The following is a 17,894-nucleotide window of genomic DNA, read 5'->3' on the forward strand; positions in this document are numbered from 1 at the left end:
AGTCAAACTAAAATGAAAAGATAAAAACGGTGGCTTCTTCAGAAGCAAGCTGATTACAAAGCTCGATCTAGCAAATTTGTTATTTGTTCGCTATCTTTGAACATTTTCTGAATTTCATTTTCCTCACTTATTTCAAATGCGTAAACTGAAAACTATATTTTAATAAAGCTCCACTTACTTGCATCCACCTTTACAATATAAACGAAAACTCGTGTTTTGCGTCTTGATTGTCGATGATCAAAATGGCCGATTGCCGCGAAAGACAGTAGCTCATAACAAATGAATAATAACTAATAAGTAATAACAAATAACTCGTAACAAGTAACAAAAAATGTCTCTCCAGGGCTTCCGTACATCTGCGCTTGCTGAACACTTAGTTTGGTTGGGAAAAGAAAGCGGACATACGAGGTATCATTAGTGTGGTATAGCTTGCACTGGCCACGCCTACTATCAGGACACGCCTCCGGCATGAATGCCTCTTTGATAGCATGTTCAGAGACAGACTGTTTTTGTATGCTTGACGAGTACGGATGTAAATAAAACCAGTATAACTTTCAATGGTGTTTGTTCCTTAAATGGAGTGCCTTTAATGGTGATAAATAGTGTATTCTGTAAAAGAAACACTACAATTAGAACTCGCCGAAGAAAATGGCGTTTACAATTAATCACAATAATAAGCAAGTAAGTTATTTTATTTATATATATTTATATATATATATGTTCATCTTTTGAACACGAATAAAGGTGTAAAAATATTAACGTATGGTGGTTTTCCCTTTTATTATTGTTAAATTTGAGTTGCAATGCTATGAGGTTAAATTTTATTTACACTTACATGTATATGTATAATGCTTATTGCTGGGCCAAGTGTGAGGTTGAGCGTTTTAAAACCTGTTTAAACTTCCAGTGCTATGCATTGACTGTTCCAAGGCTGTGACCCCAGCTTTATTTTACTATGTTTGTATGTTGGTTCGTATTGTGCCGTTCTGTTTTGGCAATTTGTCTCTTTCCTTCAATAAAGGAACACGAAATTGTGTATAATAAGAATGTAATACTGGAGTTTATCTTCTTGATATAGTGAACAGTTATTTATTCATTTTAACGTACTGCTGCATTTGTACTTCTTTATATATTTAGCAACACTGAATTAAATATCATTATTTACAATAATGAACACGCAGGTCTGTGAGCTTTTGAAGGCTATTCAGTAATAATGCTCGTCTCCGTTTTTCGCAACGTTATCCTTGAATATGAATGAATATTGAGACTACAGAGAGAAGATTCTTGTAGTACGCACTGCCTTAAAGGGGCCTTTTCACAGATTTTGGCATTTTTTAACTTATTCATTATATGCTTTATATTGATAAATGTAAACATTGGATCGTAAAAGCTTCAGTAAAAAATCAAGAATAAAATTAAAAAAAGGAAAAGAACATTGCCCGGAGCAGGATTCGAACCAGTGACCCCTGGAGTCCTGCCAGAGTCCTGAAGTAAAAACGCTTTAGCCTACTGAGCTATTCCGCCGAGTACACATACTTGACGTATTTTATACCTAATATAAGCAATCTTCGTAGTTCCACAAAATTTAACGACAAAAACAGAACTCGCCAAATTATTCAATCGTTTCGCGTTGCAACGCTTTATAATTTTTAGGTTTTAAAATCGTCAAAAGATGCATATAATGGCTATATTAGACCATGGTAAATGTTCATTATTACTGTTTCCTCACAAATATCATAACTAAAACGAAAATTTGCGAATCTGAAACAACTTTTTTCAATTTTGTCAATTTACGAAAGCGTGAAAAGATCCCTTTAAGGCATCGTTCAATGCAGTAACCGAAATTATATTTAGTTTTCAATAACACCCTTTATTTAGCTATAATACTAAATAAATAATACTAAAATTTGTGTGACTTACATTTTGGATATTAAGATTTTTTCTATGTTTAATGATTCTAAATGTTCGGACAGTTGCATTTCTTTTCACAATTGATCATAATTGCGTTAAAGGGATCTTTTCACGCTTTGGTAAATTGACAAAATTGAAAAAAGTTGTTTCAGATTCGCAAATTTTCGTCTTAGTTATGATATTTGTGAGGAAACAGTAATACTGAACATTTACCATGGTCTAATATAGCCATTATATGCATCTTTTGACGATTTTAAAACCTAAAAATTATAAAGCGTTGCAACGCGAAACGATTGAATAATTTGGAGAGTTCTGTTTTTGTCGTTAAATTTTGTGAAACTACGGAGATTGCTTATATAAGGTATAAAATACGTTCAGTATATGTACTCGGCGGAATAGCTCAGTAGGCTAAAGCGTTTTTACTTCAGGACTCTGGCAGGACTCCAGGGGTCACTGGTTCGAAACCTGGTCCGGGCAATGTTCTTTTCCTTTTTTTAATTTTATTCTTGATTTTTTACTGGAGCTTTTACGATCCAATGTTTACATTTATCGATATAAAGCATTTAATGAATAAGTTAAAAAATGCCAAAATCTGTGAAAAGGCCCCTTTAATCCCTCACACATCATGCATGTGTTTGTCACAACCAGGTGACGGCAATAAAACGTGGCAGATGAATACGATAAGCTTGTGAACCGTCATATTTGCTTTATTTCTGTTAATAGACATGTGTACTTTTTAAAGGCAATGATTTCACCCGGTAGGTTAATGTAGTTACGCAATTGAAATGACGTTCGTAAGGCAACCAAGAAGTTCAAAAAAGTGCTTAATATTTTCACAGTTTTGTGTTTTATATTATTCCCCGAACAACCATTTGCTTTCAATTAGACCCAATTATGTTGATCTCAATGCTTTTGAAAGTAGATTATTGTTGGTTAATGTCTGTTTAGTAATATCAATTTATTTTTGCAAAGGCAACAGGCCTTCGCTCTTAATATGGAGCGTTAAACATAGGCTCGTTGTATAGACCGGGTAATGTTTTGTGTGTGTGTTTTGAAGTTAATGAGGTCCTTCCGCGCCTAAGGCTGCATTGTGAATGGACCCTGAGTGTGTTCTAGTTGAAAATACTATTTAAAGTTTGGACGTTTTTAATTACAGCTGCATTCATTTTGAGTTAATTTAATTTAATTAATAGTTATTATTTGTTGCTGATCGATTACAAATTTTGGTATGGTCTTGTGTTGTGAGGGTAATCCGGAGTAAACGGAGAAAACATCACCTATCCGATATGGTGACCACCAACCAAACTCACATGCTTCTGGGAACGGGGATTGAACCCAGGTCGCCTGGGTGAGTTGTGCGTGAACCAACCACTGCGCTAACCGGACCGCTAACCAGTTGACTGTTGGAATTTATAATAAGGATTTTCTCCTTGTTGGCAAAGCATGGGTAACAGTTACATAAATCATGCATGTGTACATGCATACATGCATGGGTTAAGTCAATTAATTATAACGAAACTACGAAATAAAGATTATAAACTTATAAAGCGTTATTAACAGGTATATTATGTAACACCAATATTGGATATATTTATAAAGGTACGTTTATACAAATAAGTGATATAAATGTAAATAAGCATCACATTGAAGGTTGACTCAAAAATACATTTTGACAATTTCACTTTGTAACGAATTGAAAATAAAGCTTTTAAGCTTTCTATTCATGCTCAGGGTATTCAATGAATTAAATTACAGACAGCAAACACAAATGTAGGAATCTTGAACATCTAGATGTCAGTTACGTAAACGTTCATGCAATTATCAATGTACCGACCTTGCTAGCGTGATTTATTTTTCATGAACACTCAAAGGTGTAAGAGGTGCATTGGGTCAACGATAAAGCAAAGCCATATACAAAACAAAGTACATCACAATATTTGAAAATGATATTAATTTTCCTTTACGTTGGATGATACAAATGACGCTTTTAACGTACACGTGAAGTCATTTTAAATACGGACACTTAATATAACTAGTTTAATAAGATCTGTATGGTTCAGGTCTACAAACGACATACTCAATGTTCCATATAGTAATAAAATATTAAGTAACAGTTCAGGTAACATGGGCCTTAACTTTTACTTCAATATTTGTTTTCTAAATAATGAGCCATTTTGTCTTATTGTTACGATGTTTGGTAAATAGGTCAAAACAGGAGGGAGTTGAGTTTTAGTCAAGATCCAATAAAAGACGTATTTTTGTTGATAAGAAGAAATTTATTTTTAAGAAAATTCCCTAAAGTCGTAAACACATCGGTTTCATAGTAATACTCCCATTTTATAAACCATTTTATATTATGCGTTAAGCAACAATGATTTTGGAAACTTTTCGAACACTTTTCTTGTAATATTTACATAAATTTTGAAAGAATGCGGAACTGACTGACTGCACGTCACATGTGTAAAACAATCGTGATACATCGGCTATCTCGGATTCCTCTGTAAGATAGGCCTCGTGGCTAACGGTCGCCATATTGCCTTGTATTACTACTTTACTACCCAAAAGGTTGTCAGTCTATTGTTATGAGGCTGTATACGATGCGCGTTGAAATAGCGCCAAACTTTTTACCGAAACTTTGATATTAAGAGCACTATTAACGTTCATTTGTGTTGCATTTTGACCTATTATCCAAGTGATTTACTTTTCCATTATTATTTAATCACCCTATCATCCAATTTTTAAGATGAAATTACGGTGTTTACAAAACCAACCAAACCGAAAGTGAAACTGGATGCATTACGTTTCGCGATGTAAACATTAAATATTTGTTCAGTTTGAGGAAGCGAATCGATAATAGACGTTGGAATATGTATGCAATACAGACTATCATTGCCGATTGTAGTACTGGCTAAAAAATACTTTTTATGACAGGTCATGTATAGAACGTTAATCAAATAGTGACCATAAATCACTACAAATGTCTGCGTTGTTCATTAATATAATTAATGCACGTTTCTGATCTAATTGCCTGTATCTAGTTGTAATTACCATGATATTGATAAAAATAAACGTTTTTTTCATAAATTAACATTACATGTTTTATTTTTATCATTTAGGGAATAAATAATTGTATCATTATCATCATTAAATATTCTGAAAATAATCTAAATTATCATGATTACTTTAAAGTAGAATTTTTAAATTTTACTCATTATTTTTAATGAATTTCCACATTTGCTTGATTCAAAATAAAACGTATTAATAAGGGTTTCAGTTGTTAGTTTTAACCCATTTTTAGTTCGATTAAATTTAAATTACTAACTACGTACATGTATGTGAAATGCTCTTGAGTTCGTGTACTTAGGTGTCTCTTGGAGATTTCTTAAGAATGCTCCCACACTGGGGATCAAACCAGTGACCTCCAGATCATTAGGTGGACACCACATCCATTACACATCAGCGACCTTTAATTAGTAATTTACTTTAGTATTGCAGCATTATATAATATAATGTTGCTACATATTTTTGGAAAATGATTAATGTGCAGTACTAAATAAATCTAAATGCATACAATTTTAATTGTGCATATTGTGTGATTATTAGTTACAAATTCCCTTTTTACATGTATACTGGATTATGAAAGACTGATAAACATAAAATTGACAACTCATCTCCCCAACGATACTAAGTGTGGCTCATTCTCAGAACAAACCCATAGTCAGTGAGAAAACTACAGTGTCAAAAGACCACTTGATTGTGACAATTATGGCTGACCAAGCAAATGTTATCATTTAAAATAAAGAAAACTTCCAGTTCAATATACATTTTATACCAATTATGACATTGACCAACACAGAAAATAATTATAAGGTTGATTTTCCCAAAATTGACTGTTACAATTGGATACTGTTTTAAGCTTCTATATATATATATATATATACATATATAATAATATCTTTTTATCGATGGTCAATCAATTTAAGTTTAACTAATATATACATACACATTATATACATGTGTATGCTTTGATTTTTTTCTATTGAAGCCAAATTAATATCCCATTAGATAGATAGATAATAGCACAACAGTATTCCTAGTTTGTCTGCAAGTACTGCAGAAATCATGGATTATTATTTTACTGAGTCAGCCTTAATCTTTATATTATAATTGTTAAAACAGATTAAGATGTGCATAATACAATTGAGGATGCATCAAGATTAAAAAATGGTACATGTATCAATTAATAAAGAATCAATAACAATAAGAAACTGTGCATTATTTTCAGTATTGTGTGAAAGGATTTGAAGTAATTATGTGTTTTTAAAATATGATTTATGCGAATTTGAATAAATATATAAAATTTAGTGATTTTCTCAGACAAAACTGGTAATTACATACTAAAGTATTCAGAATGTATTATTGTAATATTCATTCGAATTTTTTAGTATTTATAGTAATTGCATATTTTATAATTCTGACAGCATTTATAAACTGTGTTCATGCAAGCATGAACACGGTTTCATTTTTTGAGTATTTAAACAAGAGGGCCATGATGGCCCTGTATCGCTCCACTGCTGAAAAAAAGGCTGAAACAAATTTCTCTGCATGTGCAAATACTTAAATATAGGCCCTATTTAAGCACATGTACACTTTTGTGACCTTCTGGGCTGGGTCAAATTTAACCACAGGGGCATAATTTGAGCAAACGTTGTAGAGGACTACTATATCTCACTACATACAAAATGTGGTAGCCCTAGGTCCTAGAGTTAAGGACAAGAATATTTTTAAAGGTTTCACAAAATAAGCAAGATATAAGAGTATATAATGTTCAATTTTGTGACCCAAAGGGCATAATTTGAACAAACTTGGTAGAGGACTATAAGATGTTACTGCATACCAAATTTGGTAGCCATAGTCCAAATGGTTTTCGACAAGAAGATTTTTAAAGATTTCACAAAATAGGCGCTTTATAAGCGTTTATTCAATTTTGTGACCTCCCGGGGCAGGGTCAAAGTTGACCCCAGAGGCATTATTTGAACAAATTTGGTAGAGGTTTATTAGATGTCACTACATACCAAATTTGGTAGCCCTAGGCCCAATGGTTATGGACAACAAGATTTTTAAAGTTTTCACAAAATAGGCCCCATATAAGCGTATGTTCAGTTTTGTGACCCCGGGCAGGGTCAAATTTGACCCAAGGAGCATAATTTGAACAAACTTGGTAGAGAACTATTACATGCCACTACATACCAAATTTGGTAGCCCTAGGCCCAATAGTTATGGACGAGGAGATTTGTAAAGTTTTCACAAAATATACCCTATATAAGCATATGTTCAATTTTGTGACCCCCGGGGCAGGGTCAAATTTGACCCCAGGGGCATAATTTGAACAAATTTGGTAGAGGACTATTAGATGTCTCTACATACCAAATTTGATAGCCCTGGGCCCAATGGTTATGGACGGGAGATTTTGAAAGTTTTCACAAAATAGGCCTTATATAAGCACATTTTCAATTTTGTGACCCCCAGGGCAGAGCCAAATTTGACTCCAGGGGCATATTTTGAACAAATTTGAAAGAGGTTCACCCCAGGAACATTCCTAAGAAATTTCATCAGAATTGGACCAGTAGTTTAGGAGAAGAAGATGTTTAAAGGAGAAGTTAATGCACGGACGCACGATGGACACAGGACCTATGGCCAGTGGAGCTAAAAATCACATTAAACATTTAGTTTTGATGTAAAATCAGTTTTTATATGCAAGTGTCTATTTCACTTATAAATTAAAACAGCATATTATTCAATATTGAAAAGATTATTCCAAGCTTGATGTCATATTTCAACTTTGCATAGTGTAGTTAATTGAACCTTGTATTGAACTGTATGGGCAGCTATATTTTTTAATTTATGTATGTTGTATTATACAAAATGCATTATTTCTACCACAAGTAGACCATATAAAGCCTACTGCTACTAAATAGGCACTGGTATGAATTTGACACTGTTTTTGATGCTCATACAAAACTTTAAATATCACTACACTTTAGTATATTAAATATTTTCAAGTTTTTGTTTAACATTTTTTGCAAAAAAAAGAGTGTCTTAATGCATTTGAAAATATACTTAAAACAAACTAAAAATGCATTTTAACATACCTTTTTCCTGGTAAAGTGTATTTGGGATGATAAAAAATACACTTGAAGAGTATTAATGCTGGAAAAAATGCTGAAAAAAATACATTTGTTTCTGTTAGAAGTGTGTCTTGTCTGCATTTTTAAGTGTATTAAATGCACATCAAATGCAGATAAATACAATGCCAATACTGTTACATGTATTGTAATGGACATAAAATGCACTTTTTCTTGTAATTAAATGCTTCAGTGAATTGAAATAACCTTTTATCACGTTTTAACAATTAATAATACCTTTTTATATACATTTTCGTTTGAAATGTGACACTTAAATGATTTTTGCACAACTAGTAAGAGATATAATTTGTGCTCATAATGCTTTATCATTACACTATATAATATCATTTGTTGTATGAAAATTACCCGTAAAATTCATGTGAAAGCTTAAGAGATCAATAGAAGCGTGCTATATCCTGCTCCTTTTTACATGACTTGATGGTATTTAGTCCCCAATTCTAAATGGCTAAGGGAAAATTAATGTGAAGATTTGACAAATAAGTCTTTACTGGGATCCAATAGGCAGACTTTCGTATTACTTGTATTTAATTTAAAACATGATCTGAATTGCTCTTTGGCAAATCTTCGTTGGTCACAGTATTCAACTGAATTTTGTTCACTTTGTAGTGATTATATTTTCTATATTTATCAGACAACATCTTTCTTCAAAAGTTTGACATGATTGCTTGGTTAATTTAGAAACAAGATCAATGCATCATAACATAAAATGAAAAAAAAAATGTGTAATAGTAAAAATGGCAGCAAAAAAGCACCAGATTATCTGCCTTAAATTTGAGACGATATGTTGATGTATTGGAATTTCTCATAAATAATGTGTTCCATAGTTGTATAATTGTATAGTCGCATGCATGAGTGGTGTCAATGTCACAATACCAATTAAGGCCTATAATTTACTAAAACAATTTGAAGTTTGATGTGTGTTTTTTTTCAAGATCTCTTATATATATTTATATATATATATTGTTGAAAAGTTAACATGCAATAAGTTTACTGTAATTAAGTGACAAATAGTTTTACTGATTTGGTTGGATGCATATATGCAGATATATCATGGTTTGTGCAGAGGACAGTAGCAAAAACAAGAGCTGTCTCCGTAGGATGACATACGCCCCCGATAAACGCTTTAATAGAAGTTATGAGCATTTTTCAAAACCTAAACGCTGACCCTAAGTTCAAGGTCATAGGGGTCAAAATTTGTGTGTGTATGGGAAGGCCTTGTCCATATACACATGCATATCAAATATGAATGTTACACCTGAAGCGACATAGAAATTATGAGCATTTTTCAAAACCTAAATGCAATGTGTGACGGATAGACAGACGGACAGTGCGATCACTATATGCCCTCCTTTGGGGGCATAAAAATGTGTTTCACATTGTTTTGGTAAATTAGTAATGTACAAACATGTAGTTAAAAGAACAGAATCATCAATTTTAAAGTTATTGATTATAAAGTGTTGCTGGCATATTTGATGCATTCATCTAGCTATAAGAAGGTCCCTGTTTTATCCCCACTGGCACCGAGTGAGGGTTCTCAAAATCTTTAAACAATATGAATAACTACATATAGGGTCGAGAGCCTTGTTGATATGGGGGCTAAACACCTGAAATCAAAGCGACCAGGTTAAAGGCCGAGGCAAAATAAATAAACCAGAGGCCGCATGAGCCTGCTATACTCTGAACAAGTATTGTTTCTTCTCAGAAAACTGGCTTAAGTGTCTTACTAAGCTTTAGACTTTGAGTTTCAGTGCAATCTATCTTAAATAAATTGGTCAAATTAAATAATAATTTGTAACAAATAAACATTCTGCACAAATTCAATTATTTACTTTACCTGTGTGCATTAATCATTTCAGTCTTGATGATTAGTGAACTATGTCAAAAGAACCATAGCTATGAAACACTTGTATTTTGAATATTGCAATGTTCCACAGAAATGATGCTGATGATAATTCTACACGATGATGAATTACTAGAATATTTCTAAATTCCATTTTCACCAACAATTCGGTTATTCCACTACCAGTTCAAATCCTTCGTACACAGTTGAAAATAACACTATTCCACTCAACAACCGTGACACATGTACTCAATTTTTCAACTTTTCGCAATTAAAATTGTCTCCTACTGTTATTGTTGTTGTTGTACTTTTGAAAGTAGTTCGAAAGATGGCGACCATTAACCCTGAGATTGATTTATGAAATAAATCGTCTGCTGATCCAGAGTGATGTGTAAAACTGTGTAAATACTACACTAGTATAATTACCGAAAAGCTTGCGGTTACAAACAACTTCCTATTGTGTGTCTCTGTTACGGGTAGTACACTTGGGTTATTTTTCGTCATTTGAACAAATTATTGTTTCATTGTTTATTTCGACTCGTGTCATACTTGAAAACGGTTTGAACTAACGTAACATTATTTTTGAAATCTGAAATATGAAATCTGAGATATCTGAAAGTTTCAGTTAATCGCTTAATAAAAACTGTGTACCTCTAACCAAAGGTACGTAACAGTATCATTTAAAGTCTTTTGGCGTTATCCTCCGGCCAACAAGCGAACTGAAGTTACGCAGATACCTAATGAAGAAGGGACGTAAAGAAAGACGGGCGGAACGATGATGAGATCGCTATATGTCTCCCTTTGAGGCGATACAAAACTGTCATCGCAAAATTATCATTTTGTATTTCAGTGGGAGAAAGTGGATACCATGCAATTGTGGAAACACGGCGACGGAGAAAACACAGAATGGATGGTTGAAAAAATTACGGAGACCGAATGTATATATGGTAACGATGAACACAGAAGGTTAACAACTTTAAAAGAAAACCGTCGAAATATTATAGTCTTGCTTAAATTCTTAACTTGTTGGAAAGATTTTTATCATCAAAAAAGCTATTTGTTGAGAATGTTTTTTGTAAACAAGTTGATCTAATCAAAATGTCACTTGCATGATAGTATTTAATAAAAGCGACTATAAATGTTAATTACACTTATTGTAATGCATAGCGTATTATTTAATTATATAATTCACTCAATTTGCTCACTACAACAACACAATACTCTCGGAACAAAACATTGAATCTATGATTATAACACGGCACGCGTTTTTATTTCTAAAGACAGAGAAGGGAACCACTAAGTTTAATTCTAGTTAAATTATTGACAGATTGTAATGTTTCGAAAAAAGTTCTGAAGATGTCTGGCAGCCAGTAAACTATTTTACGTTTCGTTACACTTACCGTTTCTGCATAACGGTCTAAAAACAATAACACATATTGTATTGATCAAATACAAACTTATATGTACAAAAGGTTTAGGAAATGAACCTTTTTATTTGTGTTGTGTTATTCATTCAATGCTTTATTAACAAAACGTCAACATTTTTCATTAGTGCTTAGATAACTTTTGCAGTATTTATGTTGTTTTACCATGCTGAATAATGCAGACATGATTTGAAGGTTAAAAGTTGCTATATCGCGTAAAAAATGGGAGGGGCGAAGGGGGGTGGGGAGGGCAAGCGTGTACGGGGACTGATTGCGTTTAAGTGAGGTTCGTATTTTAAATGAGGTTCTAAGAAGAAGACGGATATTTTCATTCTGTTAGCCAGTTTAAAATAACTTATTATTTTGACGTCTACGAACTTCAAACAAAAAATTATCCTTTCTATTCTAACAAAACATAAAAAGACGCCATTATGTAAGTCATTTACAGCGCTTTCCTCACTTCAACGCATTCAGTCCTCGCATACGTATGTCCTCCTCATTAAGCACGTGCATGTTATTGACAAATTTCTTGGAATGTCCGCATCTACCTGTACAACATTTGACCGATGGTTTGTTGCTGAATAACCCGAACTTATTATCTTTTATTGATTATAGAAAAAAGTCGCGGGTCGTGGTAAAATCGATATTCAACTATGATATTATATTATTAATATTAAAACAACTAATACCATTCAGGAACATATTCTCAAGGCGTCGAGCGATGCGCACCACAGCTTTTTTCACCAATTGCGGTGAGCGTCAATGAACAGAGGGAACCTTTGTTGCCAAAGTACGATCCAGATCAAGGTAACACATCGTTAACTTGAAGTCCAAAACTTCTCCCAGCGCCTTTAAACATCTACTATCTCTGCTAACAGTTTTCAGCGGTACAAAATGAAATCCATTCAGACCAGCAAATATGTTGTAACATTTTTTTACTTAATTCTATGAAATGTTCAAGCTCTTCGGTTATACATGCTCAGGGTTAGCTTTTGTGGTCGCCGTTTGTTCTTCGTGCATTATGCTTAAACTTTTCATTCAAACGTCACTGTCATCTGCTAGGCAGATTTGCGCGAACCTTTTCACGAATTATCCACTTTTACCATATTTTAAATATGTTATTATACTCCCAAACCGCTTAGTATATGGGTAATCAAAGCTTAAAAACCGTCTCATGTTGGAATAAAAAAGCACATATCCTTAATATTTGATATATAACCTCGTATTGTGGCCATTTTGAATGTTCATTTATCATTCCAATTCTTTTAACAGATCGACGAAGAGAAATCCTTGATGGTGAGCGGAAACTCTTCGAATACACTCAACGAGCCACAGGGATCCCCTGTCAGGTGAAAGTCGTTCCACGGTTGAATCCAGGACATTATACCAAAGCAGTAGAGGACATAAAGAAGTTGACCACGGCGATTGCGCATAAAAAAGGCGATTGGACAAACATTAATGACGTCAAAAAAATATTTGGGTGTTTATTTCCGCATCCATCAGACATCACGCGGTATTTAACTTAGTTATTTTTCCACGTAAATCATATCATGTCAAAGTATATTAACATTCTGATTCTTCCAATGACTTCGATATCGGGTTTGTAACAATCATCCATTTTATTGATTTGCGAAAGGGAAATTTACATGCAGCTATGATTCAGAAATTCGTCTCAACTAGCAAGCCTAGATAGTAAATTAGGTAGGTGTGCCTGGAGTGCAGTTCCGGTCGCCGAAGTATCTCGTGAACTTCGAGATACACACAGACGACTTATAATTTTAATCATGTAAATAATGATATATCATTTTCCTAGACAACAAAGGGTATTTTAATGCCCTTTTAAACTCAAGTGGATGGTAATTTATATAATGAACAGTTGTTTTACCAATTTCCGGTAAATCATTAAGTTGTACTAGCAGTTTTCTTACAAATGAGAACACGAAACGTTTTGGCTTCACAACATTAAAGAAAACTTAATATCGCACTTGCAACTCGGAACACAGTTAACATCATTCGAACCACCCAATCTTTGAAACCGATTAGTTTGTTGTTTTCTCGCAATCACCAGAAAGTCTTGTGAGATCAACATCTTTTAAATAGTAACGTAATAAGAATCAATATTCTTTTTTTTTTTAGAAACGTTTCATTTATAATGTTTATCACCAAACCAAAGAACTATCAAACTGTCTATAGACTATGTTGCATACTTGATAAACATATATGCATGGACTTAGTCATTCACTTTAAAGTTTGTTATTTTAAGATGGGAAGACGATGTCAAATTCGGAATGCAGCGTTTTGCTGGCACGCACAACACCGTTATCAGGCTCTGTACGGAAATACCAGAGAAACTTGCGGTAACACCGGCAATGCTCAAACCCCTCTTGGAAAATGATACACTGCAGTCGGCGATAAAGAAAAGGCGTCTTTTTATAATAGACCACTCAATTCTACGGAATTGTCCAACGATCAAAGGGACTGTAGTGTGCTCTCCTATAGCATTGTTTTACCGAAGGGATGACAACAAAATAGTTCCCATCGCCATTCAGCTGTTCCAAGACAAAGCCCACGATAACCCAGTCTTTCTGCCTTCCGATCCCAAATACACGTGGATCCTCGCGAAAATGTGGTTCAACAATGCAGACGCCTGCGTCCATCAAGCAAACACCCATCTTGGATACACGCACATCGTTATGGAGGGATTTGAGGTATCCATAAATCGAAATCTCTCCAAGTCACACCCAATGTTTAAAATAATGGCACCGCACTTCATGTATCTGATGACGATCAACTATCTTGCTTTAAGTATCTTACTCGGGGAAGGTCAATTTATGAACACAGTCGTTTCTGTGGGTACGGAAGGAGCCTACGAGTTGATCAGGCGTTATCGATCCAAATGGAGGCTCAACGTTGAAGGAACGCTCCCGGCGGACCTAAAAGAGCGAGGTGTAGACAGCACAGACGTAGTTCCTGACTATCCCTTCCGGGATGATGCGCTGCTGACATACAACGCAATCCTTAAATACGTAACAGACTACGTTCACCTCTACTATCCATCCGATAAGGAGTTGTTTGAAGATTATGAGATACAGAACTGGCGGGCAGACCTGGAAAGACCAATACATGATGGTGGCCTTGGTATTCTTGGTGTTGAAGGGGTCGACGGGAGATTTACATCACGTGAACAGCTGATTCAGGTTGTCACGAGCATAATCTACACATGCAGCGCGGGACACGCGGCAGCGAACTTCAAGCAGTACGACGAATACGCATACCCTATGAATTACCCGTCAATGCTTCGCGGAAAGCCACCTAGCGACAGAGGAAGCCGTTCCGAGGTTGATGTCATACAAACCATTCAACACCGCTTGAATCATTACCAACTGATGACGATAGTGAAAGTCCTAAGTGATCATTCATTCGGGAACCAACTGGGTAATTTCGACCAACGGTACATCTATGACCCGAAAGCGATGCATATTGTGCAGAAGTTTAGAGCCGATCTGTGTAAGATTCATAGAAAAATCCAAAAAGCAAACATGGGAAGAGAAATCACATATGACTACATGGATCCACTTGTAATACCCAATTCTATCAATATTTGAGTACTTTTTACAAAAAACGTACTGTATGTATCAAATCTTAAGACCCAATTCTATCAATATTTGATACTTTGTACAAACAACGTACTGAATGTAGCAAATCTTAATATCCAATTTATATATCAATGTTTAAGTACTTTGTACAAATGACATACTTTATGTATCCAATCTAAATACCCAATTATATTAATATTTGACTTCTTTGAACAAACAACGTACTTTGTGTGAACAGTAAGATGTGTGATCAGTGCCTGAATTTAGTGTAATATTGCTTTGTATAATCATTTGTGTTGATATTTTTTTTATACACTTTAACCAAATATCAGAATATTATTTCACTTGATTTTACTTTATTATTAGCATTTCTCGTTACGCTTTGCATTGCTGTTATACAATGTATATCGTTGTTTGTAAAGGAGTATGGGACTGAATTGCAGACCAGGTTTTGTATTCTTCAGTGATACAGGTCTATAAATATATGTCTGAACTTTGTCATTATTGTGCATAAATGTGCTTGTATATTGGTTCTAGATTTTTCTAATTGTGTTGCATTTTTGTCGCATGCCAATATATACTTTATTGAACAACTAGACGTTAAAAGTATAGCTTTTTAAATATGTATATTAAATTGTTGTTGTTTGTCAAAGTGGTATTTTTAATAGAAATCATGATAAACCATTACATGCTAGAAAAGTGTGTGCTTCAATGTAAACCAATCACGCTTAATTAAGAATGTTTAATGGTCAAATGTTTCCTTCAATATGACATTGCAATTATGTGCTTTGTTTCCTTGGGTTGGTTTATATTTACTTTTTTTTCCATATATTGAATATATATATATAAATATATATATATATATATATATATATATATATATATATATATATATATATATATATATATATATATATATATATATATATATATATATATAAATTCTGCCTTTTTACTCAAATAAATCTATAAAATACCTTTATGATTTCTTAACTGAATGGTTGTTGTTTTGTTGTTTTCTGCAAAAGGTTAAGAACAGTAATCTGATATCAGATAAAAAGGCCAAATTTATTCGTCGACTAATTTAACTGCCGAGTAGAAATACCATTAGATTTACTAACACATGTCTAATCACTTCAAATAATAAAAGTCATTGATTTTTAAGGTATGTCCGAACGCGAGTTTTACTTTAGAAAGAAAATATGGTACCAGTTAGAGTTATAATCTGCATACGATTGCTTTCATTGTATGTATTTACAATAATGCATTACCGATAGCCCTAATGTGCTTAGATGATATTGGAATAAGTCGATACTAAATCCTAAAACTTGCTGTTGTTTCAATCACATGAATTTCTCAAAAATTCAAGCATTGACTTGCGTTTTTTTAACGAATGGCAGAGACTTAAGATCTCTAATTTGCTATTTAATATTTGCTCTATTCCACTGGCGAGTTGTTTTAAACAGCACTCTCCTTGCAATTTGTAAATGTAATAGAATGCAAAAATATTGATAAAAGCTAAATGACAAAAAAGAAGCGAAAGCAATAGTTCTATCATTCTTGATCACCTGAACGCATTGGATGTGTATTAAGCCCGTTTGGGCTTAAGCATTCTCATCTTATACCAAAATAATTTGTCTTAATATGCTTTAAAATCCCAGATTGATTTGATTGCAAATCTCTTTAATTCAGTCACACCAGCTGAAGCAGTTGCTTTGCTCCCACTTTTATTCCTAAACAGCTCGGTATGATCATACTATATATATATATATATATATATATATATATATATATATATATATATATATATATATATATATATAATATTCTATTTTTATAAGAAATACTACGTTGTGAACATAAAATGTTCGATAAAAACAAAAAACAGTATGTGGTGCATATTATCATAAAATTACCTTACAGCGTAATATTACTTTGTATGGAAATCAACAAAAGGAGATTGTCTTAGCAAATCTAGCATTCATTCACAGACATTAACCAGCAAGGCTAAGAGAGGGTCAGATACAGAGAGACGAACGGATGGACAGACAGACGGACGGATGGACGTATGGACGGACGGACGGACGGACGGACAGACAGACACACAGACATACAGACAGACACACAGATAGAGGCACAGACAGACAAACATACAGACAAACATACACACAGACAGACAGACAGACAGACAGGCAGGCAGGCAGGCAGGCATACATACACACGGGCAGACAGACACACAGACAGACACACAGACAGACACACAGACAGACAGAGGCACAGACAGACAAACAGACAGACAAACAGACAGACAAACAGACAGGCAAACAGACAGACAGACAGACAGCCAGGCAGGCAGGCATACATACACACGGGAAGGCAGGCAGGCAGACAGGCAGCCAGACAGACACCCAGACAGACACACAGACAGTCACACAGACAGTCACACAGACAGACACACAGACAGACACACATACAGACAGACAGGCAGGCATGCAGACAGGCAGGCAGGCAGACAGACAGACAGTGAGACACACAGAGAGACAGAGAATCAGATAGACAGACAGACAGACAGAGAGACAGACAGAAAGACATTCAGAAAGACAGACAGACCGACAGACAGACATACAGGCAGGCAGGCAGGGATACATACACACGGGAAGGCAGGCAGGCAGACCGTCACACAGATAGACAGACACACATAAAGACAAACACACAGACAGACACACAGACACACAAACATACAGACAAACAGGCAGACAGACAGACATGCATACAGACAGGCAGGCAGGCATACACACACACGGGAAGGCAGGCAGGCAGACCGTCACACAGATAGACAGACACACATAAAGACAAACACACAGACAGACACACAGACACACAAACATACAGACAAACAGGCAGACAGACAGACATG

At 34.4% G+C, this 17,894-nt stretch overlaps 1 protein-coding gene across 2 annotated transcripts; it reads left to right on the forward strand.

The window, feature by feature from the left end:
• The first annotated feature begins 419 nt into the window (after positions 1-419).
• LOC127849020 (polyunsaturated fatty acid lipoxygenase ALOX15B-like) lies at positions 420-15,808 on the forward strand. Of its 2 annotated transcripts, XM_052381747.1 has the most exons (5): positions 421-681; positions 10,808-10,904; positions 12,078-12,188; positions 12,654-12,894; positions 13,645-15,807. In XM_052381747.1, exons 1-5 carry the CDS (start codon positions 649-651, stop codon positions 14,984-14,986), a joined length of 1,824 nt encoding a protein of 607 aa, XP_052237707.1. In that variant the 5' UTR covers positions 421-648; the 3' UTR covers positions 14,987-15,807. The 2 variants fall into 2 exon arrangements, with proteins under 2 accessions (XP_052237714.1, XP_052237707.1); XM_052381754.1 differs by lacking the exon at positions 12,078-12,188 and having other exon boundaries at positions 420-681; positions 13,645-15,808.
• Positions 15,809-17,894: the final 2,086 nt, after the last annotated feature.

This window comes from Dreissena polymorpha, chromosome 1 (assembly GCF_020536995.1).
Source record: "Dreissena polymorpha isolate Duluth1 chromosome 1, UMN_Dpol_1.0, whole genome shotgun sequence".
In the NCBI taxonomy this organism is placed as follows: Eukaryota; Metazoa; Mollusca; class Bivalvia; order Myida; family Dreissenidae; genus Dreissena; species Dreissena polymorpha.

Excerpts from the sequence above, each read along its gene's own strand:
- LOC127849020 (XM_052381747.1), top strand. The coding sequence starts at position 649 with ATGGCGTTTACAATTAATCACAATAATAAGCAA. Across the intron at positions 682-10,807 it reads TTAATCACAATAATAAGCAA|TGGGAGAAAGTGGATACCAT; the intron begins GTAAGTTATTTT and ends TTTGTATTTCAG. Across the intron at positions 10,905-12,077 it reads GGAGACCGAATGTATATATG|GAACATATTCTCAAGGCGTC; the intron begins GTAACGATGAAC and ends AATACCATTCAG.